Source organism: Lonchura striata, chromosome 12 (assembly GCF_046129695.1).
Source record: "Lonchura striata isolate bLonStr1 chromosome 12, bLonStr1.mat, whole genome shotgun sequence".
NCBI lineage: Eukaryota > Metazoa > Chordata > Aves > Passeriformes > Estrildidae > Lonchura > Lonchura striata.
In genome coordinates, this window is record NC_134614.1 from 6,213,775 (window position 1) to 6,239,597 (window position 25,823).

At 40.8% G+C, this 25,823-nt stretch overlaps 1 protein-coding gene and 1 non-coding gene across 4 annotated transcripts in view; both read right to left on the reverse strand.

The window, feature by feature from the left end:
- The window catches only part of IARS1 (isoleucyl-tRNA synthetase 1), a 93,681-nt gene extending 68,187 nt beyond the window's left edge, over positions 1–25,494 (reverse strand). For 2 of the 3 annotated variants that reach the window (XM_021530477.3, XM_031505989.2), the window contains exons 1-11: positions 25,432–25,494; positions 23,674–23,763; positions 21,271–21,390; positions 20,639–20,795; positions 20,081–20,200; positions 17,193–17,275; positions 9,505–9,622; positions 6,842–6,989; positions 5,590–5,677; positions 1,717–1,777; positions 104–199 (exon numbers count right to left, since the gene is read on the reverse strand). In XM_021530477.3, coding sequence (XP_021386152.1) covers positions 104–199; positions 1,717–1,777; positions 5,590–5,677; positions 6,842–6,989; positions 9,505–9,622; positions 17,193–17,275; positions 20,081–20,200; positions 20,639–20,795; positions 21,271–21,389 — 990 coding nt within the window. In that variant the 5' untranslated portion in view covers position 21,390; positions 23,674–23,763; positions 25,432–25,494. Of the gene's footprint in view, positions 1–103; positions 200–1,716; positions 1,778–5,589; positions 5,678–6,841; positions 6,990–9,504; positions 9,623–17,192; positions 17,276–20,080; positions 20,201–20,638; positions 20,796–21,270; positions 21,391–23,673; positions 23,764–25,431 lie in introns of those variants that run through there. The other variant, XM_077786068.1, reaches the window with a different exon arrangement.
- LOC116184109 (small nucleolar RNA SNORA84) lies at positions 22,988–23,121 on the reverse strand. Its single transcript, XR_004148849.1, has one exon. It is a non-coding gene; the product is annotated as a small nucleolar RNA SNORA84 (small nucleolar RNA).
- Positions 25,495–25,823: the final 329 nt, after the last annotated feature.

A 25,823-nucleotide genomic window follows, 5' to 3' on the forward strand; every position in this document is an offset into this window, starting at 1 on the left:
GCTCGACTGAACATCAATCACCCTGAGAGAGTCCCAGGAGCTGGAAAGCCAAGCAATGTGTGCTGGCCAGAATTAGCATTACAGATTTGTGGTTCATACTTACAGCACCAAAATAGGGAGCCTGATGGACAACTCCTGTGCCTTCCTCCTCCTTCACATAACCATCCACTACCACAGTAAAGGCACCTTTTTCTTTGCACTGTAACACAAAAATATGGTTTTATACAGGGATACATTTACACATATACAGCAAAACAGAGTTGTTCAAACCTGGCAGAGGCACGAGCCACACCAGAGAGGGAAGAACTGGTCAAAAATCAGTGACACAGTAAAATGTGACATCCTTAACATGACTTAATGACTTCCCATAGCCCAGACACCTGTGTACTTCATTTAAAGAGTGTCAAGTATGATTAAATCTCACACCTCTCCAGAAGGCTTCCAAGTCAATTACTCTTCAAACCACAGATCTTCACACAGTCCTGTGCTTAAGAGACTGCAAATCAATACACTCCTGAATGTGAGGACACAGCCAAGAAAGGTACAGGAGTTTCCCTGCATTTTTGTATGTCCCCTATACCTCTGAATTAAATAAAAAATCTGCTTTTATAGTCACACATTTTCTTTATTTCCTCCAGAGAATAAGAGCATGGTAAATACCAACTAAAAACAGAGAAGAAAAGAGAAGAGAAAATCCAGAAAAAAATTGCTAAAAAAAGATATGACAATTTTCAGTGTGTTCAGTATATAGATAATGAAAAATAAACAGTTATTTACTATTCCTTAAAACAAAAATAGTAAAAAAAAATACTGGAGTCACAGCTGAACCAAATATGTTACAAAAGATTAGGTTTGGCTTGTTCTGAAGGGAGCTATTTTGAGATAAGATCTCCATTCTAAATAAAAAATTGTAGATGTCCCATCTGCTCCTTACAAGTACAGCAGACTCACAAAATTTATCCATTCCAAACCTCAGATGCACAATGCAATTTTCCAGATTCAGCTGTATTTGACTTGCCTCTAGAAATACCAGAGCTTGCTCCCTACAGAGGTTTTCCCACCTTTGCTGACTCCTGCACATCTTTCAGAACAGGAAGTGTCTCAAATGGCCAAATCCCTTACAGGAGCTCCCAGCTGCTTGGCCAGCAGTGCTGCACTTCTCCTCTTTGAAAAATGTAATCTGTTTTTAATCGGATATTTTTTTACAAATTAGAAAACTTCTCGAGGCCCTCTCCTATTGCTACATGTTATTTTACCACCAATGATGCCAGACCTAATGCAGTGCTTAAAAGCTGCATTCCAGATAAATCTGATGCATAAGCAGGTTTTTAGCAAAGACTTTTAACTCTTTAGTGGGAAACATGACATGTCTGTGATTGTTATCCAAGTCATTCCCTTGTGAAGACAAAGCTGCACTTAGGTAGACAACACTCACCAGATGAGAAAATGAGAGAATATTTGTTAATATGTATTGAAGTTTCTCTGCAATCTGAAACCAAACTTCTGCTTATCACCCAGTGTTTACTCTGAGTGTATTTAAAACATAAAGGAAAAAATTAGAGAAAAAAAGTCAATACTGTTTTTCAAACTTTCACCAGGATTTTAAAATACTTTAATACAACCAATATCTTTTTATAATATGAACAAGAAATACTCAGAATAGGTTTTATTTTTGTCTTTATATCCTGTATCAAACACCAATCTGGTTCATCTTACCTGAATAAAATATTCAAAGAGTGGTTTGTATTTCTTGCCTTTAAGAACAATACCAGGAAACCTGAGGAGAAAGATTTACAAGAACATAAAATTAACAACTTGAAAACTGCTTTTTTTCCTATTTGCTTCTTCACCTTCCTGACAGAATTTTATTTCAGAAGATGAAAATAATTTCCTCAAGTTTACTTCCCACCTCTGTGGTAACTTGGAGAAAAACCAATGTCTTTTCATGCATCTCTGCTACCAGTCAACAACTTGTACCTGATGGACTTCAAACAATCAATGTAAATTAATAAAGGAATTAAGCATTAATGACAAGCCCCTTATGGTAAAGCTGGGCAAGAATCTTCTGGATAAAACACGATAATCATAACAACAAAGCCCTAAAGCCCAGCATGTCCAACAGAACTAAATAATGATCCAAAACACCTGAAGTATTATGTACAGAAGATTGTGACACAGGATATTGCAGCCTGTGAAGCTCAGATGCTTCATTCCTTATTCTAAACTGGGCATCCAGACTCTCCACAGGCATCTCAGGGAATGATCCAGCACAGACAGGACCAGCTGAGCCAGACAAGACATGGAAGGCAGAGATGGAGCCTGCAGGTCTGGCTCCCTTCAGGCCCCTGACAGCAGCTGACAAAGGCAGTGATTAGGTTGGGATTTGCAGCTCAGAATGCCCCTGAAAGTGCTTAAATCATCCAATTTCAGGGGGAAAATCCAGCTAAAACTTAACTTAATCTAATAGATGGGCTGGCTCTCTGACTGTGTCCCAGGTGTGGTCTCTCCCTGCTCTATCCTTGATCTACAAATTCCAAACAATGGTCAAACCATAAAACACTTGACTCCTTCAAAGTGGGGGATTCTTCAAAGCTGTTTCACTGCACAGGAAGGACCTGCAGCAGCATTTACTGCCAAGTTCAAGAGCACGACTCCTCAGCTCAGTACACACAATATCCTCTAGGAATAGGGGAGATTTCTATTTTGAGCCTCAGCTTTGCAGATGGTTTTTATGTTTTCATATTACAAACAGCCTTAGGAATGTTTGAGGTGCTTAATCAGGATCAGATGAAAGAAAAGCATCCCAGTGCTCAGCCACGCAGATGCAGGAATGCTCAGATACAGAATGTGAAGCATCACAATTTGCTTTAAAAAAAAAAGTAGTTATATTCTTATTTACCACAAGTCAGAGAAAGGTAAAGGTTGTGGATCACATTCCTGATTTTCATTTTGGGATCTGAAATACTTTGCTTGTCAAAGTCCAGAACTTCAAGTTGAAAATTTATACAATGGTGCCTTCTTGTGACCTAAGTTATAGTAGTTAAATTTGTTTAAAATTCAGCAATCCTTCACTCTCAGATCAGAAATCTCTGGTTTGGATTCTTTAGCATCCAAAAATAGACAACAAGGGAAAACAGTGTGAAGAAATTAAATGCTTAATATGCCAAAGGACTGAAATCTAACAAGGGGAGGGAAATGCTCAACAATCACATCCCATCTACCAGTGCTAAATAAAACAGGAAGCCACTCAATGGCCAAAATTGGGGTAATACACCCAAACCAGTTCATGGTACAAAGCAGCCAGTTCAGGGGACTTCAGGCACTGAACATTTTCATTCAGACCATTCCCTAACCTCAGCCTGATGCCCGGTATAGATTAAGTTGCATCAATTCCTCCCTCAAGGGCCTGACTGCTTGAGAATTTAAAAGTGAGCTAAAGGAAGAAAAAAGTTAAGAGCAGAAGTGGTAAAGCTCATTTCCATGAACTTAGATACTAACAGATCTAAATCTTTTACAGATCCATTCAACTACCAGCTACCTTTTAATTGTCTCACATTTTACATTTGAGAAAATGAATTATTACATAACAGAAAAACTAGAGCATGACCAAAACCAGAAAAGAATTCAGCTTGAGACCATAGCACTAATACAAAAAGAATTAAAATACACTGCTCTTTAAAGAGATGTGCTAGCAGCCTTATAGATAGGCAGAGGTGTAAAAAAAAAAGGAAAATTAAAAAAATAATCAGAGATTGGGCAGGTGAGTGGTGGTGCTAGAAACACAATTAGTCAGGGACATAAATAAGCACCTGAATACACCTGAAATGTGTATGATTGCCTTACAGAGCAGGCTCTTCAAATTTTTGATGAAGACAGCACATCAAAAGAAGGCCAAAACGTTCTGTGTATTCCTGATATAGAATGACTGCAGTCACACTGAAGTTAAATTTGTAGTATTGCATTAAAAGAAGAATTTGGAAACAAAAGACAACAGATCAACAAATTTAATATATGAGCTATAGATATTGCTTTTTTTTAAGCCTAAAGCAAATGTATTAAAAAATACTTAAGAAAATAAAATGGTTTTGATAGAAGGCTTAGTTTTTAGACACTCTGAACAGGTTTCGAAAGACCAAAAACGAACAGAGTATCTGTATTTCCCAAGAGAACTGAAGCACTGATGCACCTAAAACCTACTGAGACAGGTCAAGCAACCTGATTAAACTTCCAAGTGATTGAGAGTATTTAGTATGAGAAGTGCTAAAGAACATACAATGTGAATTTGTCAAGAATAAACCACACAAAGCCAAAATTTTCTGGGCAGACTTGCCAGCTTAGATAGCAAGCAAGCAGATCAAATTTAGGTTTTAATGTTAGTGAGAGTTTAGACACTTTATCAAGCCAACACACACAAAATACTGGAACTGGAGGATACACCACCACTTCCAGAAAAAGCTGTTGTTAATTCAGTATCAGACCAAAAGAAAATTCCCAGCGGTGTCCTGGCAGGACCATCCTGACACTGACACTGTTCACTGGTTCTGCTTATGACTCAGAGGGGAGGAAAAAACTCCAGAGATCAGAAGTTCAGCCAAGCCTGAAGAATGACAGCACTGAACATCATCTTTAGAAACTGAACACCCGCTTAAATTGGTACAGACCAAGTGACAGATTAAGAGCATTCTCATAGAGGGGGAAGGACAGAAAGCAATGCAGAAACAGAAAGTTATTCAACTGTCACACTATGAGCCATCAGAACAGGAAACATCTTAAACATTCCAGTTCTGTATTTCCCTAATTTAATGATTACATACAACTGCTTGGCTGAAATATCCTCTATTTTTCCAATTTACAGTTGAAAACTTGATAAAGCTTGATAAAAAGACAAAAATAGAAATAAATGATGCCAGTGAAGATGGGGTGTTATTCTCAAAAACACGTCTAGTCTTAATTTTTTTATTGTGGTTATGTGGGGTTTTATAGGGTTCTCTGGGTTGTTTGTTTGAATAAATGAGCGAACAAATATTTGTTGTATTTGACCTCTTTAACAGGCTGCTGGTTTGTACAAAATGTTTAAGAAAATCCAAGACAGATATTTTGTCTAAAAGAACTACAGAATTTAATACTTGTACCCCCTGCCCAGTCTGATTTCTCAAATAATTCCTATTTTTCCACCTAATCAAGATGAATAAGCAGCCTGCAGAAAGCAATGACTGCCACTAATTAGAGAACTAATATTTATTTGCTAAAAACAATGGGATTGTTTTGCCCATTTCCCTTTAAATCTTTACATAATATGTAGACGAAGGAATCTGGACCACACCTTTTTCTCAAACTTTTACCTTAATGTAAACATAAATGAGAGGGGTGTACAATGTAAACTTTTTTCCCCACCATAATACAAGGACCCAATGAAACTTTTTTCTCTTTGTAGCTTCACATACAAGACTAATTTGTTCCAGCAAATTTCAATCCCTTTTATATATTTTTGCAATATAAACACAGATGCAGGGAAATCCATCTTCTTAAAAACACTTCTGATCTAGAAAAACACTGAAAGCTAGCAAGTATAACAATTTATGTACTTGCCTGTCAAGTATCTGATATTCACTGTCAGATTTGTACAGTGCCACCAGCCTGGACTCCATCAAAATGTAAATCTTCCCTGTGGCTTTATCTAGAATATAAAATAAAACAGGAGTTTTACAGATCTCAGTTTAATCCCCTCATTTGCACCATTATGAAACCTTTCAATATATGCAAGATCCTGTAACAATATAACTGCCCAGAATAATCCTTTACTACTTTCCAGCTACTTTTTCCCCACACAGCCAGTTAAGGAACACTTTCCAAAGGCTCAGTTTAAACAGAAACCACAGGATAAAACCCAGGCCACTGATTTTCAGTGTGCTTTGTTGTTGCAGAGGCAGAAATACCTTGTCTATTATTGCTGAGTCAAATAAAAAAACAATTGAGAATTTCAGTAAATTGTAACTGAAACAGAAGGAATGATTGGAAGATGGACAATGATTGCATAAAATCAATATTATTAAGTTGTAAGGTAATGATTGTAGTTTATGCAGCCTTCCTGAGATTTGCTATTTCAATTATATACTTGGATTCCTTTATAAAAGAAGTTTATGCCAACAAAGGAAGTTAACATCAAAAATGAGTGAAATGTTATGAAGAACACTAATTTTCTATCCCCAACCACCCTGATTTCCTAACTTCAATGACAACTTTTATTCAGGTTGCTACCCTGCCAACTCAAGGTCACTATCCCACAGCACTGAGCCAGAGACATCCAAACCCAACTCAAGGCCTCAGGCAAGTGAGGTTATTTCTGAAAATACACAGTATTTATTTTTAAGATGACCAAATTTATGTTGAAACTTTTGAAAACTGAAACATATTTAGTTCTCTTCAAAGAAAGAAAACCCAAACACGTGGAGTTCACTGCAAAGGCCTGCACAACCTCATGTTTAACACACAACAGATTAATGTGGTTATGTTGAAACTGGAAATTCCTACTCACCATTTTACTTTATAAAAAAAGAGAAGAGGTGTTTGTAGATGAAGGTGTAATTAAGACTACAAACACACACAACTTTTTATTATTATTCTTTATTTTATCTATCAGTATTTTGTAAGGAATAGTACTCTCAAATAACAAGAGCAGACCAGCTGGAAATCATCAGCCACATCCAAAGTGGATCTCATCCTTCAAACTATCGCTGGTTCAACCCCAGAACAGTTCTGTAAATTTAACACAAACCAGTCTAAAATACAAAACATAAGTACATATCCGCAGGCACTGAAGGAAGAGGTGTTCAACACTTGCCTCTCAGTTTTACATATTGCAGTTCTGGGTTAACACAAAGGGCCAGATTGCTGGGCAAGGTCCAGGGAGTCGTGGTCCAGGCAACAAGAGCAACACTTGGATCTTCTTCCAGTGGGAAGCTCACGGTCACTGAAGGATCCTGAACATCCTGAAAAACAATTTAACATGCCATGTTCATCTGTAATGGAAAAGGTGAAGCGGCAGCATTAAAGTCAGAATAAAGCACCAGTCACTGAGTTCCTCATTACACCAGTGCAACAAGGCCACAGGGTTAAAATCTCCCATTAGCAGGGAGACTTGGGGGATTTGCTGCCAAAACACCAAAGATAAATGCAGTTCCTATAGGCACCTCTTATAACCCCATTTTTGAAGTTTAGAACCAACCTCAAGGGTCAGGAAAACCAGCAGTTTCTCAGATACTGCTAAATAAAGCCTTTTTCACATTTTCTTCTGCAGCCAGGGTTTAGGAAGAACAGCCATCACATAAAACAATTCATCTCTAATTAAGAAGCTGTTGTTAACAAGGGGAGAAAAAACATTTGGGATACTTAAAAACAAAAGTATGTCAATATTTAAAAGTAAAAAACCCTCAGGGAAGGAGACCTTCAAATGAGTCCTAAAAATCCCCTGAAAATAAGTTTTTCTTTCAGCCAACTACAACCCTATTCAGTCACTTCACATTTCACATATGATGAAAAGCTGCTTGCAAAAGCAAGTCTAATCCTGCAAATGTGAAGTTTTCCCTGTGAAATTCTACATGCCAGCTCAGAGGGTGCCACGCACACCGACCCTAAGCTCTAAAATAGGTCCTGTGGCCTCGGCACATCTCGTGTGAGGCGCTCTGGTTTCCATCCAGCATCATGGAACAGTTAATGGCATCATGGGACAGGCAGCTATTTATGTCTGAGCTGAGGGCTGCTCCAGAGGGAATTTTCTGTGAACATCTGGTGCAGTCAACAGTAAAACATAAATATTACATAAGCCACGGGCCGTGCTCAATACCAGGCAGAGCTGGAGCTCTCGGTTCTGGCGGTACCGAGCGTGAGGCAGCACTGCAGGCTCCTCACTTTGCTTTCTGAAGCACTGAGCTCACCAAGGAGATTAAAACTGGCAAAGCATAAAAACTACCATGCAGGCTGACAGGTAATGGTATTGTGTAGTGTTTTATCTGTTAGAATTTCACCTGCAGACACCATTTCTTCAGTTTAATGCAATACCAGCTGCTGGCATTGCTAACTCAGGTGTGCTTCAACTCTGGTTCTGAACGTGCTTCTTGTGTCCTGTTGCTCCTGATCTGTGTCCCAGCTCTCAGAGGATCAATAAACAGTAGCCAAAGGCTGCTTTCCACTGTGAGAAAGGCAACAGCTGCCTCACACCCAGAAATGACTGTGCTCACCAAGAACAAATCCTCTCAGCTCACAGACCCACAAAATTCCAAACACCATTTCTGGCAGATGAGAAAGGTAATTTTTGCATGGAGTTGCAGAGCAGCATCCCACCCACACACACACCTCTGGTTCTAGAGTAAGAAACAGCATCTAAATATTTCATTAAGACTCAAGAAGAGAAAAGAGCTTCAAAGCTTTATGGAAAAAGAGAACTTAGATACACAGACACACAAAGCCTCCAAAAAAGTCTTTGTCCTAAAGAAAGCTTATGTATCTGAGGCTGTATGAAATGTCAGCCAATAAGGGCAAGAAAAGTAATTATTACAGTTGTCAGACAGTCACAAATATCAAGATATCTTTGCAAATCTCTTTCATAAATCACAAACAGTTTTTTCTTCAGTATAAATACCCTTCAGCAACACTGAAAGCTCTGGTATCTCTCTGGTATCTGTGGGCTGCATTGTACTCCAAGTCTATTTAAACATTTGCTTTAAAAACACTATATTTGGCCAGAAAACTGGCCTTTTTTAAGCAAGATATAGAGACCAGATGTACAATCTGTGCTAGCTCTCTGCTCTCACAATGCAAGTGAAAGATTTATGATACAAGTAAATCCTAGGTCAGGATTTGAAAGGATACAAAACCTCTATCTACAAACTAATGTGAAATTTGGAAATTTTGGACACAAAAGTTGTGCCTTCACATATGTGAACATGAGTTTGCTGCAAGTGAGAAGCTTCACTTGCTTCATCTTGTCACTCATTTTTAAAGGAACATTTTATAAACCACACTAACCCTGCATTATATTGGGCAAAACATTTCCCGGTGTTTCCCAATGTAAATTAGTAATTCTTGGAATCATTATTGTACAGCTACAGAGTCTTTGACATTCCTTATGAATCTTCTCACAGAAGATACAAACCCTGCCAAAGACCCTCTTCTTGTCAGATGTGCACAGACAGGGACAACTGCAGCTCTCCTCTGAAAATTCAGCATGAAAATCCACCACTGCAATAAAGCCTTGAGAGCACAGTGAGGGAGGAGTTTACCACAACCAAAAAAAAATGTGTACTTTAAAAAGTAGTAACCAAGAAAGAAGTCTAAGATCAAGTGATCCAAACAAATACAGCAAAATATGATTAAAATTAACCCATTTACCTAGACTTTTACTACTGATTTGCAGTGTAATGACATGCTCAGGTACCACCAAGCAAAAAGTGCTAAAACTTTTCAAGTTCAAACAGAAGAAAATAGAGAAATCTAGTTGTAGCTTACCTTGTAGTTCTGATGGGACTCAAAGTTGGACAGGGGAGTGTTGCATGCAGTTGAAAAAGGCATGACCTTAACCCCTCTATACACCAGGCCTTTGTCATAGAGCTGCTTGAAAACCCACCTGCAAGTACACAAGGAACAAGGAATGACTTGGTGTTTCACATTTAGTAAATAAACTGCAAAATGGGGTTTCTGCTCTAGCTGGAGTTTCTTTCTGAATAACATCTTTGTTTAAAAAATCCACCATAAACTACAGATGATATTTGCAAGTCAAAAGGCAGAGAGGTAATTGATTGCAACTGCATTTCTGGCAGATTTTTAGCTTCAGGTGGTACTAGCAGCTTGCTATTCCATGCATTGGCTGCACAGAGATTAACCAGCAATATGGATTTGTGTTCCATCTAAATACCTTCTCAGATTTACTGAATACAAAGATTACCTGAAATTTGAACAATTAACAAGGCTGAAATCAGTCATAACTTAGAGAAGAGCTGTAGTGACATGGCTGCTCACCTCTCACACGATCTTAAGTTTCTGCTGCAACCAGTGCTACAGCAGAGACACAGATACAAATCAGAGTCACCTGCAACCCACCCCAAGTAAAACCTGACAATCTGACAGCATTTTCCACAGGAGGGCACAGATAACCATGAAAAATAATGAACTCAGTTTTCTGGTGCTGCAATTTACTGTTCTACGTTGAACTCAGATCCTCTACCAAGACCACAGTCTCACACCAAGGTCTAACTCTGCCTAAGAAATCATCAGTACAGCCTGGAGCATAGCTGGACCCTTATGTTTTCTTGAAATAATCAACACAGCACTTAATATTGCAAGTGACAATTTGAGTCGGTGCTCAAGGTGAACGGAAGCTGGAAGAGAAACCCTTCACACAACAATTCAAGGTGTCCATGTGATGGACAAACTCTGAATGCTCCAGGGTTTTCTCAAGGATCATCAACATTTCTTAGCTTCTCATGTCTGGCTGACTTGCACACTCAGTGGCACAGCCTGCAGGCTGTGAGGCAGGAGAGGGCAAGCCTTAAATAATCCTGCCAACTTCAACTCAAAAATCAGAGCTGCTGCAGAGCCTCGTCATTTTGAATTTCACAGAAAAACTGCTAAACTCTGCTGACTTTAAAAGCTCCTTTATTCAAACTATGTTTTCAGACCATCCTGATCCCTTTTCTGGGTCCCTCTGCAGATAAATAGCTCATTGCTAAGCAACCAACCCAATCTTGGCAAGCAGCACTTCTTTCTGCAGGCTGTCATTTTGTGCTAGAGAATCTGGACCTGTATTTCAGTCAGTGTCTTGTCGTCTATGCTTGAAATTATCATCTTCAACAAAAAAACACAAGTAGACTATTGCACTGATTTTATATGTGGCCCAAAATAAGAAAATCAAAATACATGCCCTGGCTTGCTGACATGGAAGTCCTGTGATGCCTTAATCAGAATAATTATTACACCGCAGGTTAGGCAGCTGGAGGAAATACAGAATGTCACATGGAAATATGTGCAGTCCACTCAGATCCATCCATGGGCCTCCAGTAAAAGTCCAAAACTCTCCTATGAGTGGTCACTAACATCGGAAAAATTATATGATCCAAAGTCTGAGACGGAAAAAGCCTCTGAGACCTTCAGCAGCATCAAGTTCTGCCAGAGGAGCCAAACACAGGAGTCTTTCAGAGCTGTGCACTCCTACAAAGGTGCCTTACCTTCCTTACACACAACTCCAAAGAAACCTTGTTCAACCAACAAATGTCACCAACAGGCAAGATGTGGCTGCCTGACCCCCAACCCAAATCTGAAACACAGCAGTGAATGACTATTTTACAGTGGAGACTTTAAGTTTATCAACTTAGACTTGTATAAATCTAGATCAGTCTTTTATAAAAATGATCCCTGAATATAGTTTCACCAGCTTTTAGCATATAAATTTAAGCTGGCTAATTGCACAAGTTTTTGTGGGAGTTAAAGTAACTTTAAATGTATGCTTACCCCCTCAAAGCATAATTAATGCAGCCTGTGACAAATGACAGCATTCCTGCTGAAGGTGTTCTATTTGCCTTTCAAAAACAGTAACTAAAACACCTATAGAAAAGGGCTCCACTTTACTTTCTATAGAACACTGCCTACTAACAGCACACAGAAACTACTCAGAGAAACACTGAATATTTATTTCAGCTGTAAATATAGCTGTAAACTCAGGGAGCTGCTCAGGAAAGGTGAGCACTAGTGGAGCTGCCAAGCTCTCAATGCAGGCCAGCATCTCCCTCCTGTGGCAATCCCATCCCACTGCACTGCCTGGGCTCCAGCTGTGCACTCAGAGCAGGGATGGGCTTCAGAGAACATCCCTGCCCTGAGCACCACAATCCCTGCCCTGAGCTCCTCACTCTTTGGAGTTTGCCACAACCTGTCCCTTCACACAGCTATTCCAGCAGAAATAAGAGAATTATAGTTGAGTCAAGACTGCTGTTTGATGCCATAGCCCTCATTATCACTACAAAAGCTCATTTGTTATCTTAAAAAACACCTGAAATGGTTTCCTTAACAAAAAAGCTGCTGGGAGCTGCTGGTGTGTGACCAGCAGAGCTGCAGAGATGATTCCCAAAGCACTCCCTGCAGCAGTGCCCACCTGAAACACAGAACCTGCCAAAGATGAGATGGTTCTAACAGTAAGAGTCACTTACAGGTGGAGATCATGTTTTGAGTAAAAAGTCATCAGAATATTTTAGACAACCTCACAAAACATGATTTAACCCTTATGTTTGAAAAATGTTGACACTTTGCAAGAAAGGGGCCCCAAGTTTGTAAGCCAAAATGGAAAATGCAATGCCTTATGGAAAAACAAAAAAATCTAAAAAAACCACAGAGCTCCTTTCTAATGAGAAAAAAACCCATTTGCTCACAGAAGTGAGAACTCAAATCCTGTTCCTCTAATTTTACTACATTTCTCCTCATATATAGATAAATTTAGTTGCATCCTCTTGGCTATGGGAGCAGCACTCAGCCCTTTACTGAAGAAAAATGCAGTTTAGGAAAATATGAAATTCAATGCATATTTCAGCTTCTTGTTAAGAGAGACTCTGGTCCCTAAAGGTGCAAGGAATTTTAACTTTCAAAGTGGTAAGTTTGTTGTTCCTGAAGTGTCATGAGGTTCAAGCCCAGTCAATAATAAAGCCCCGCTCTCCCCAGAACACTCAAAAAACCAGAACCTTCCTGCAGAGTTTGTTTGTCCAAGTCACACACGCAGCACACAAACACCACATGGCTATAATCCAACTCCTGGAAGGGGAGCTTTTGCTTCCAAAAGATACTGAATCAGTCAATGCAGCACTGCAAACACCCCTGGCATCCCACACAGCACCCAACATCTCTCACTACCCAAAAGCAAGCTGCACTTCTCAAACACCAACATCCAGCTCACATCAAATTTGATCCTGGAGCTTCCCAAGTCCTTAATGCCATTCCTTTGAGCAATCAAGGGGCTCTGTTTGCAATCATCAGTATCTAAGGGTTTTCTTAGAGTTTGAGAACTCCAATTTTTGCATAGAACTAACTCATAACTAACACTGAGATTCATTTTCAAACACATATAAAGTGCTTTCCCCCCTTTATTTTTTCTCTTTAAAGAAAAAACAGCAGGAACTGTAAACAGTTCTGTGGCCATTAGGACAGCAGGATCTACAGGTCTATGATTTCAGCATATCCACGGTACTTTAGGTAAATGGACAAAATTACTGCTGTGCGACCTCACATCAATTCATATCAAGAGAAAAGGACAATTTTATAGCCTCTGTAGATCCACCAAACAAATCCAGGCAGGCACAAACACCACACTATGTAAGAAGCCCTGTCATTTTAAAGTTCAGCAAACACTGCATCCTAACAGCACCATGGGAAGCAGAGCTCCTGAGGAAAAGGTTTTCCTACAACTCAGGGACAACACTTGAAAAACAAGAGGAAATTAAAATGAAACCAACATCAAAAACAGATGCTTATGGACAAAAAAAAAAATCTCAAAAACACTGGATGTGAATCAAAAAATCATAAGCCTAAGTGGAACATGAATTCCAGTAACAAATACAACCTATCTTTAGAATAGCAGTTGGAAAGACAGCTCCTGAAAAAAGTCAGAAAAAGTATTTTTGTTCCAAGGCCTTGGAATTGTTGAGTACAGAAATTGTCAAATTCTATGTTAAACTACCACTGAAAGCTTTAAAATCCTGGCATACAGAGATCATCCTGTTCCAGGTCTACCCTCCAAGCTGTAATCGTCAGAACTGTGTGTTTGTTGAGAGATTCTGGATCAAGACAGAAATGCAAAATACCTGTATAACAGAAAACATGAATATCTAAAACTGATGCTAGACTTATCCTAAAGATCATCCACAGGACTGCAATGTTTTCCTCCTCCAAAATACAGGTAAGGAAATACAACAAGAGTGGAATGGGGAGAAGGTAACAAGGGACTAGAGAACTTAATGCACAAAAGGAATACAAGAATGAGGGAAAAATTACAGGTAGCTCATAGAAAAATGGACAAATCACATTTCTTATCACCAGGATCTCTAATCATTAATCACGGACTATAAAGAATACAATAGTGAATTCTATTAGGAGAAATCTATTTCTAGAAATCTATTGGGAGAATTTCTGTTCAGAGATCTGTTACTCTGAGATCATTCTTGTTTAGTGCCAAGTGCTGGGCCTGTCTCAGGGCAGGCTGGGTGTGAGCCCAGCTCTCCCTGGCACCTGCTCCCAGAGCTCTGTCACCAAGGGCTGTCCCTCGCAGGCCCAGCCCGCAGTTGCTCATTTGGGCACTAGATGGTGACAAGAATCTGCTCAAGCCACCCTCCAGAGGAGCAGGAGGAGAGGCCAAGCCCTGGCACCACCCCGGGGAACAGCAGAGCATCCCCTCATCCCACCAGCTGCTTCACACACACCACACCTGTGCAACAACCCAGCACTGAGGACACTCATTTATAGTTATCCCAACTCCAAAAAGTTTCTTTCAGACCACCTCAGTAAGAAACTCAAGCCCCCATCAAGCTCCTCTCCATTTCACTGGATGGGTCTTGTGACTGTACAAAAAAAGGCAAGAACATTTCATGTTTGTGCATGACAGCTCAAGAACATCACTCACTGCACTGTTCCAGTGAAGGGCACTTTTTAATTGACATTGTCCCGGCTGCAGGACAAATGGTACAGAATTAGAACTTAAAAGTTCTATTTAAGTTATTCAATATGTGCACTGTTGACTGGATCTTAACATGCAAACCCAGTGCAGTTTCACCTCTCACTGACACCAACTTTCAATCCTTCCCTGTAAAATTCTGCCAGGATACCACAGTTCTACCAATGTTTTGTTGTAAGTCAACATTTAGCAGGCAGCAAATTCAGTTTAGTCAGTCATCATATGACATAGCATCAAAATGCCAACAAAGTATTCATTTCCACCAGACCAATTCTAAAGATGAAAAAGAAATGCTCTCTAGCATTCTGAGCTTATTAATATTGTTTTGTAGAGATACTGAACAACAGATGTATTTGGTGTCTGAGTCCTAAATACTTCAAAGCTAAATAATTTGGATCAAATCAGCCACCACTGAAAACAACATTTATTACAAGTATTACATTATCTCACCGAACTCAACAGAAACAAGGAAGAAAACACCACATGTCACAAAGAAATTCCAGTTGAGGCCACTCCAGAGCTGCAGGAAAAGCTACAGACCAGAAAAAATATAACCTAAACAGACTGGTTTAGCTGATTATATGACTAAAGACAAACTCCTCACCATATTTTAACCACAAAACCTACAGCTGCCATGCCCACTACCATTTTCATAATAAGTTGTTGTTTTTTTTTTTTTCTGGGCCTAAAATCAGCATTGTACTCCCAGACAGAACAACAAGGTAAAACTACTGGACAGGCCAATATGGTCTCCAGGGCAATCAATGCAGAAATTAAGCTGCAATTTTTCTCTTTTGTTCATGGCTGGACACAAAATTTTAATGTTCATAGTTTAGTTTTAGTGAACACCTAGAGCTTTTTTAAAGAATTTTAAAAGGAGCTCAGAAAAAAATGGAATAAATTGTGTGAGAAGCATGCTGGAACCTACATCTCAAATTAACATTCCTGATGGACATGCAAAGTAACTTCAGTAACACCTTCTGGGTCTGATGATTGCCTGACTAACCATCCAATTTATTTAATTTTTAGGAAATTGTGCATTACCCTGACAAAAGCACCACTCTAAGTGTTTAAAGAGAGTTCTGTCACTGCACTATCTCCTCCAGCCCTGAGACAGTCCTAGGAGACTTTCCAAAAAAAAACCCCAATTTTTAAAAACAGAAAATGCATTTCATTACATGATTTAACAGAAACTTAACAGTATCAGGAAGCAAAAAAGTACAAAATTAAGAGGCTGTCTGCCTACATACTTCCTGAAATTGGAGTTTTCAGATCGATATAATTTAGAGTTTGTATCAAAGCAGGCATTAGAGGAGGTGATCTCTATAACACAGGTCAAAGACCAGAAACTGCCTTTTAAAGAGGTGGTGGGAGAAACCAACCACCAAAAAAAGGCTTGTGCTGCTGAGAGAGACCCTGCAACTAGCTCAAGACAGGTTTGGTTTTTAATCCAGTTAAACAGGATTTAAGGTGCCACTAAGTATTTTTGTAATTTACAAATGAAGGTTTCATGTCAGTTTTGGCTTTATAATTATGCAGGGTTTCTTCAGCTGAGTGAGTTAAACATCTGCTGCCCTCCCACCATCTTTCCAATGCTCACTGAAATCTCACTGGCACTTCAGTCCTCTGCAGTGGCTTCAGGGACATCTAAAAGGTCTGTCAATCCAGTGTCATAACTTCAGGAAACTAACTACACAATTAAAGCTGATTACCGATGCTAATATTACCAAATATTCAATAATACTTTATTATGCACATAATTTGCTTTTTAATGGCTTTTTGTCAGCATACACTTTGATAAGCCTCTCCCTGCAATTCTTACCTTACCATTCTATCACCCAAACGACTCACAGCTGCCATTTCTTCCCTGTGTTAAACCAACCTGATCATCCTTAACCTTTAAGGTTGTCTTGTCTTTTGAAATCCCAACAGGCACCTTGAATACATGGCCAAAACACCCGAATTTTATTAATCTCTGCACCAGGAGTCCAAGACAGTTGTCAAACTGTGCTGCCAAGAAAAAGATAACAGCAAATTCACAGCCTCTAAAATCAGGCTTGAAGAAGAGTTTGGAGCTAAACTGAGCTTGGACAGTTTGCTCATTTACAGCTGACAGTGTGAAGAACATCAAGAATGCAGAGCTAGAGTGTAATTTCCTGAACCAACCAAGGACTACATTAATAGATCTTCAGAACTGCTTTTAAACGGGCACAGAGCAGTAAGATTTCAGGGCTTACTAAAGGCAGTGTTATTTTATTTTATTGCACTTTACTTTGCAAAGTCCTGCTATCCTGGAGAAGGAAAAAATGGGACAGTTCATTCCATCACTTGGACATCAAGAGATTTCACATTAATTTAATTACTCTGCCTGATGTTTTACGTGCATTTGGCATTTTCTGAACAGTTCTAGTGATACATGGATCAAAACACGTTTGCAATGAGTTAAGGCTTTCTCACATTTCAAATCCTACAGCAATGTGTGTTCACTTACCACACAGACTCCATGAACTCGGGGTAAAGAGTTTTATAGTCATTTTCAAAGTCAATCCAGCGTCCTAATCTGGTAACACTGAACTGTTAGGACACAAAAAGAGAGGTTGAAAGGCATCTTAACAATGCATTGCCACGATACATTACCAACATTTATTCTGTAAAATAAAAATCAGCTGGATTTTAAGTGCAGTGTTTGTGCCATCTCAATGAAATAAACCTATAAAATATTTTAGCCTGATAATAGTTCCAAACAGTGTATTCATACAGGCAGAAATAAGGAAGGAATGAAACTATGAGTATGGCTATTTAGAACCAAGGTCACAAAACAGGCAAATGTGTTCAACACAGCAAAAATGGTAGATCACTTGGATCACTCATCAAATAGAAATGGTGGATCACTCGAGGTTCAGCCAAGGTTCAAATGCCTGAAAACTGCTTTTCATTACAGTGGTCTCACTTCTATTTTTAAGACTTGTTGCAGAGACAGTGAAAACCCAGAAGTCTATCAGCTTTCAGTTCCATAAAAACATGATGTAACTTGAAGACAAAGAAATGCTGAAAGAAATTGATACATGACAAGTTATCAAACTATTCCAGGGCCAGCTGCCTTCTCTGACTTCCCAGAGCCATGAGAGGGCTGCCAAAGCCACAGGAGTGACAGGTGCCAGCCCCTGTCTCAGGACAGGTCATGGTCACATTCAGGCACTAATGAGGAATGAGCCAGCTGTGAGATTTACTGGGACAAGTGGGATTTCACAGCCATCCAAACCCCCCAGCTCTGCAGACAGCCAAGCCAGGGACACCTGTCCTGACACTGTCACACACAGCCCACACTGAATGTCAAACCAGCAAAGTGAACACAAAACACATTCATTCCCTCACCTCTACATTTTCACACAACACCTGAGCTCCTGACATGGATCAGTTTCCATCCTGATCTTTAAGCCACTCTCACACTCCATTAATATGATCTATAGCCTAGAACTGATTAGCACAAGGATTCACAAAGTTGGAGCATTATGTTTGGTCTCAGCATTGTAAGATCCCACACAGCCAAGGAACCTTTTCTCTTTTTTCATAAGGCTCAAATTTGCTAAACACTCCAGGCAGAAAATAAACACTAACAGGAATGTTGGTAATTCCTCTCCCAGAACTATTCCAAAATATTTGAATTTATTACAAGTCAAAAGATATTTAAACAAATGCCATCATTTTCATTTATCATCTAAGATATACACACACACACACAAGTTTATGAACAAAACACAAAATCCATTCACCACCCAAAAGATCAAGTTGGACTAACCAGCACTGCAAAAACACCAGCTGCTGAAGCACATCATGTTAAAAGGTATGGAAAATGAACCACAAATGTTCCAGGTTTGGCTGTAATAGAGTTAATTTTCTTCTTCATAGCTGGTACAGTGCTGTGTTCTGGATTTAGGATGGGAATAATGCTGTTAACCCACTGCTGGCTTAGGTGCTGCTGAGTTGTGCTTGCCCTAAGCAAGGAGCTCTCAGTTTCCCAGACTGTACCAGCCAGGAGCAGCACAAGGAGTTTGCTGGGAGAAGAGCCAGGACAGCTGATCCCAAGTGGCCAAAGGGACATTCCATAGCACAGCACTGTGCCCAGCAGAGAACTGGGGGGACCTGGCCAGGAGCTGTGAATCACTGGGCTAGATATCACTCAGCAGCCAGACTGGGCATCACTTGGTTTTCCGGGCTTTTATTCCTCTATTCCTTCCTCTCTCCTCTTTTACTATTATTATTGTCATTATTAGCATAATTATAATATTTTATTTTGTTTCAATTAAACTGCTCTTATCTCCACTCATTGGTACTTGGCTGCCAGCTTGGGTTAAACCACTGTAACAAACCAGAATGAATCCTGCTATTTTTATTTCTAAAAGCAACAAAGAATTATCAATGATGGGTTTGAAATACAACATTTCAGAGTGTAATATGAAAAGAAAACAAACTTTCTGCTTTTCATTTAGCCACTCACTGAGGTTTAGGCCACAGTTCTCTACCCAGGGCACCTCTGGTTTCTTCAGACATTGGCCATAACTTCAGAATGCTCCCAAGGGCAAGAGGCAAGTTATACTCAAGTAAGAAACTCCTATCCTATTTCCATGAAAAGAAATACAGCAGGAGTAGAAACATGCAGAGGAGTGTGATGAAGTAGAAGAGTCTTTGCAGGAGGAAAAGATTAAAATAATTAGGACTGTTCTGCCTAGGGAAAAAAAAAATATGGTTAAGATAAAGCTTTATTGGAAATAATTTTAGAGAACTGCCATTCTTCAAACTTTCAGGCACCAACACTCTCCCAGTATTCCTGGGATGCAAAGCTGACACCAATATTCTCTGGGAAGACTGAGGGTTTACCCACACCTCTTGTGACAAAACCAGATGTGAGAATTTCTGTTCTTCCAAAAATACAAGCTGCTGCCCTGCACTCTGGCAGTTGAAATGAAAAGACTGTGGGGAAGGAGGAGCAAAAAAGCAGTGAGGTTAATGTTAATTTTCCTCAATGGCTCCAATAGAAAACCAAAATCAGATCTTTCCATTTTCTACACAAGAGAAGACACAAAGAAAGAGACAATGCTCAACATATCTGTTATGTGTTCACTGTATCTCATTAGACACTTTGAGCTCCAGGTACCCTGCAGGTAACCTTCCCTGGACAGCACAGCAGTGTCTGCTCTGAGCCACAAAGGTGGTCTTTTTGTTCCCCTTTCAGGATCACAGGGGAGAAACACAGGAGCTTAAAGACAAAAGTTTTATGCACATAATCAGACAAAAGGATGAAGTTTCCTCCACTTGAAACACTTCTGCACAAACACATTTAGAAATGCTCAGCAGAAGGTGGACTGAGCCTCCACTCACCTCCCACTCCTTGGCGTATCTCATCACAATCCCTCTGCACTCTTTGTTGTAAGCTGCAATCCCCATCTTTGCCACATCCTCTGGTCCTTTAATGCCTAAAGTCTTGTCAATCTCATATTCCTGAGAGCATGGAAAACAAGCAAACAAATCATCGATCAAAAGCTTTCAGTATTTCCCTGGATGCTTTACATGTCCTATACATTCTAATGAGGCTCAGGGGCCTCCTTTAACCTTTTGATATTTCACCAGAACTGCACCTGAACTAGGCAGGGATTTAAAACGCTCACCCTGGCATGACTGTTTCTTTAGTTTCTTCAGAAAAAATAAACAAAACACCAGTTTCTGAAATATGACCCAAATAAATACAGGTTCATAGCAATGACCAGCAGGAAGCTCCTGAACTCATGACACACAAAAGCCAGAGAAACACTGGACAAGGAACTTCGCTTTTAGCAACAATGTCAGGTATAAAAGCAACAGAAATATGAGTGATAAGCAGGGAACAACAGGGAAAGAGGAACCAACAGAAGTATCTGCAGGTAAATTAATGACACATACCACAGGTAAGCCGTGGCAATCCCAGCCAAACCTTCTGTCAACATGAAAACCACTCTGATGAGCAAATCTGGTCACAATGTCTTTAATGGTTCCTGCAAGAATGTGGCCATAGTGGGGGAGCCCCGTGGCAAACGGGGGGCCGTCGTAGAAGTTAAACCTGCAACACAAAAGATTCCTCATTCAAGCAAAAACTGAGCAGCAGGCCTTCAGACAGGGTGACTCCATTGCTTATACTACTTGTGTTTCACTTGGAAAATATCCATTTCTTCCACAATCACTCAGCACAGGTGCCACGCTGGCAGTGGGACTGAAGGAACATTCCAGCCTGTTCAGTTCCTACCACTGCCAGTTCTACCAGGATTCCCATGGAACTCCACAATGGGAAGAGTTCCTTGCTTACCTCCCCATTTCTCTTACAAACCCACCAGGCAGGAAATTACAGGTTCATTACAACTGTTTGAACGCTGCTGATTCTTCACCAAGTGAAATATAAAGGGACAGCAGCATGAGCCAGGCCTGCTGCTGGCAAAGGGAGCAGCTGCTGTTTACAGATTCAAGGAAAAACAAAGGGCAATTACAGCCAAGCCAACCCTTGTCACACACAGTTGCTACAGCTTGCAACAGATTCTTACCTAGGTTTGTTCTTTGATTGCTTCAGGCATTCCTTGAAACAATTAAGATTTTTCCAGAGCGTCAATATCTTCTCTTCCTCATTTGGAAAATTTATGTTTTCTGGAACTTGTTGAACCATTCTTTCCCAACAAGGATCAAGAAGAGAAAAATACGTACTGAATAGAAGTGAGAAAAAATAACTCTACATATACAACTTATATCTTTCAAATCCATGCTACCAATCCAAAGAGCCTGATTCATTGCAGGCATGGAAGCAAGCACTCCATTCTAAAAAAAAAAAAAAAAAAGCCTAATTTTGACTGACTCATACCAAAGTTTTGGAACAGGAAAAGGATTCTCCATTCAACTACGATTGTTCCCTTTTTTATCATGTTTTTGTTTCTGTTTCCCAGAGAAAACAGTCAAAGGGTAAATTATGTTTTGGATTCAGGTTTGGAGTTTTTTATTCAGGAAAAGCTTCTGAGTTCAACTGACCCTTCAGCACCAGTTTGTATCAGAGAGTTTCACTTTAAACTACTGAAGAAGGGGCTCCTTTTCACTGTACATTTATTCACACTGTTTAGATGTTTAAAAGAGCATTTTCCATCAGGCTGTGCCAGCAATCTCAGATGCCCCTAAAAACAACCAGACTGCAGAGAGCATGGCTGAAAAACACTGCAAAGATAAACATGAGTTTTGTAAGTACATTAAAACTAAGTCCCAACAGGCCACGTCCATGCTGTAAAAGCAACACATGGAAGAGGAATTCTCAACATAATTAGGAACACAGCAGTTGCCTGGTTCCAGACCTGCTATGAGATAGAAAAAGGGTGAGATTTCCATAAAATGCCACTGCAAGAATTAAACAAAGCTCTGGGGAATAAGGGTGGTCTGAGACATCAGCTCCCTAACAGGAGAAAATTGGTTATGAAGGTTGTAACAGATGATGCTAGAGAATGAAAGGGTTCTTCCACCTCTCACTTTAGTGCTGCTGCTCCTGAGCGCACTTACAACAGAAGTAGCAAATACAGCCTTGAGCTTCACTTGGCATTAGAGAATTGCAAGTAATGGCACAAGGCTTGAGTTTTGGGTTTACCCAGGTTTGTAAGTACTAACCATAAAGCAGCAACAAAGGCAAAAGACAATTCTTTCAGTGACAGTTGAAGCTCCAAAACATTTGCTTAAATGGAACCTAGAACATCACAAAACTTTCCAGCTCAAGGCTTGAACCCCTATGAAAAAACGTTCTACAGACCCAACTCCACCACTTCTGTATTCATGATAAATCATTCTCTTCACCAATAAACCCAAATTATCCTTTATCATATTATTATAATTGAGAATCCCACAACCTGGTGCACAGGCATCACAGCATTTGGAGGGGAAATCAGGGGCTGACAAGGAACACATGCACACGGCCTGGATGTATTTTAAGAGGTAATAACCAGCACAGTGAGTTACTCTACACACAACCTGTAGGAGAGTTCTCACCGTTCTGCCTCAAAGCACTGATTAGGCTGTGTCCTTTCTCAGTGATCTGATCACAGAGACAGTGGAAATGATAAAAGAATTCAGCCTTAAAGCTTTTATCTCCCACATGCCAGCTGACCTGAGGTTTGAGGACGTGCATGTTCTACTCAGCTCCAGCTCAGCCCTCCCAAATTAGTGATAACTGCAAAAGGTTTGGAGAGTGGCCAGCTGTCAGGTCTGAAGAAAGCAGAGGCAGGCTGGGGTCTGGGGTGTGCCTGTGACAGGGCTGAGGAGGCTGCTCACGGGTCACAGCCTCCCTGCGTAAGTCACAGGGTCACTGTGGGCCCATCCTTCCAACTGAAGCACTGCACGGGCACAGCAGCCTCCAGCAACCACAGGGCACAAACCATCCACACCCTCTGCAACAGCACCACTTTACTGCAGCAGAAGCAGGGGGGAGAATATACTGCTGGGAATTAATATGCAACCATCACTAGCGATTATTTTTTCCAAGTTACAAACCAGAATTTTATGGGAATCTATAATTTTAAACAGAATTTTAAACAGACTGACTTAAAAGGCAAAAGCACATTGAAAATCTTGCCACGGCTCAAACTCAGCTGAGAAAAAAAGCCAAGATATAACAATCATTTTATAGATAGAGGTGTGACTATCTCTACAGCACAGAAAAAAAGCTTATTATAAGCAATCTAGGTATTTTAAATCACAAAATAATAATGGACAACTTCATTACTTCAACACAGACTGAGCAAAAACATCACAAACCATATTACAGAAATTATACTAACATGTCTAATAAAACCCTACTTTCAGACAACACTTCACATTTACAGAGATCAGTAAACACATGAAGGGTTTTCTGTTCATTTTCTGCTGACAAGAAGTCTTAAAGACAATGCAACATTAAGCAAGTTTTTATTAAGTACACTCACTTTTCTAGAGGACAACAACATTCACTAGCAAAGGTGTCAAAGTTTGGAGATTGTACTACAGCAGTCTGAGAATTAAGCTGGGCTTCTTATCTACAAGAAAAAAAACATGCATTAAAACCATAAAAGCAAGCTCTCATGTGCTTTTTTTAAAACTTTTTTTATTAAAAACAATAAAAATTAAAATAGAACACCACTATGAATGAAGTGAACCCACATCTGAGAAATACTGTTATACTTTCTATATATCAGGAATACGATTAAACAAAGTGGATTTCATTATATTAATCATTTCGTTGACAGAGAAATGGTAAGTATAAATACACATGATGAACTAAAGGTGTACAAAAGGTTTCTGATTTCCAGGGGTTTATGATCAGTCTCTTACTGGTTCCAGTCACCTTCTCCCACAAACTATTCTGTAAAAGAGACCAAAATTCCTTCCAAAAACAAGGAGCTTCCTTTCTCCTCCTACAGGTGCCTTCTCCAAAGTTAAACAATGCTGTTTTCCATGCACACCTGGCCCCCCATTTCTGCCTTTTTAGGTATTGTTTAGGTACTTTTTAGGTACTGTTCTGGGGTAATATCAGTCTAAATTGTTCACCCGAGAGTCAAAATCCTCCATTTCTAGAAGGGGTGGAAACAACCAAGTTTAAAGCAAAAGGAAGGATGGATGGGAACAGAATGGTGAACTACAGAACAAATGTTGCTTCTGTAAAAGCTTGTGCTGGTGTTTTATACATGGAATAAAACTGCAACATTAGCCTAGCTGTCCCCCTGCGAGGGTTTCCTTGAACACTGAAAGGCCAATTAAAACACTGCTAAAGCAATAAGTATACTCATCAATTGATGCTGTCTTTAGATGTAAAAAGTTGATAGATACATGCTATCAGGAACACAGTTTACACTGTATCTTGTGATGGCATAAGAAATTTCTGCCATCATCATCATGCTACCTTGATTAAAAATGTAACATGTCATTGTGAAAAAAAAATCTAGGTTATCTTGAAATAGCTTTAAACTACGTCTTTTTAATACAAACTCAGAAACCAGTGTCAGCTGAGTTACTGAGCACTGCTTTTATGTGACAACCGGATTCTATTATCTGACAGCTGCTTTCTAAGTATGTCACCACCAAGCTAAATTAAAGCTTCCGTAAGGCTCCAGGAGTGTGGAAGCCAATGTTTGCTGGAGATATCAGTCACCGCAGCTGCAGCAATAACAAGGGTGCATCCATCAACCCCCCCTATTAAAAGGATGCTGAAGGGAATGCTTAAAACATATTACACATTGAAGGGACCTTAAGTTCTTTGTACAAATAACTAATGAAACCAAGATATGCGAACTCTTAAGCCCTGCAATAAGGCATCTGGCTAACCTTTAAGAGTACATCCCACAAGTACCCCCTAAACTGCCGAAAACGCAAAGGATCTGTACAGCGCCCAGGCAGTAAAACACACACACACGAACGCGACACAAACACCGAGCTAGCAAGGCCGAACGGCGCAGGGAGCTGCCAGCCCGGCCGGACCCCGCTCCCGCGGAGACAGCACAGGCACGGCCGGGCCAGGAGCCGCCGCTCTCCCGGACACCCCGAAGGTGCCGCCCAGCACCGGCTGCCCCGCCAGGCACCCGGCCCGCCCTCGCGTCTCGGAGCTGCCCGCAGCCTGCATGAGCCAAGCCGGGCTGGCCGGGCCGTGAGGCGCCGAGGTTTCGGGTGGGTCCGGGCAGGGCCGGTCCGGCCGTGCCCCCCCCGCTCACCTCCGTCCCGCCATGATGCAATCGCGCCCGGCGCAGCATGGCCGGAAGCACCGCCGGCGCCGCGGCCAATCAACGCGCGGCTCTCTGCGGCCGCACGGAGGAGCTTTGTAAGGCGGTCGCCCATTGGGCGCGAGCTCTCCGGGGCGGTAGGTCGCGGCGGCGCGAGGCAGCTCGGGAATCACTTCCCGCGTGCCCGCCCCGCGGCCCCTGATTGGGCGGGGCCGGGCGGGCCCGGAGTTCCCCTCACGGGCGGGGGGCCGAAGGAGCCCGGTCCGAGCGCGGGATTGGCCCCACCGCGGGCCCCGAGCCCGGAGCCGGGCAGGAGCCGGGCTGGGTGGCCTGGAGAGCCCCACCGGCTCTGACCCAGCGAAACCGCGACACCGCGCTTCTCC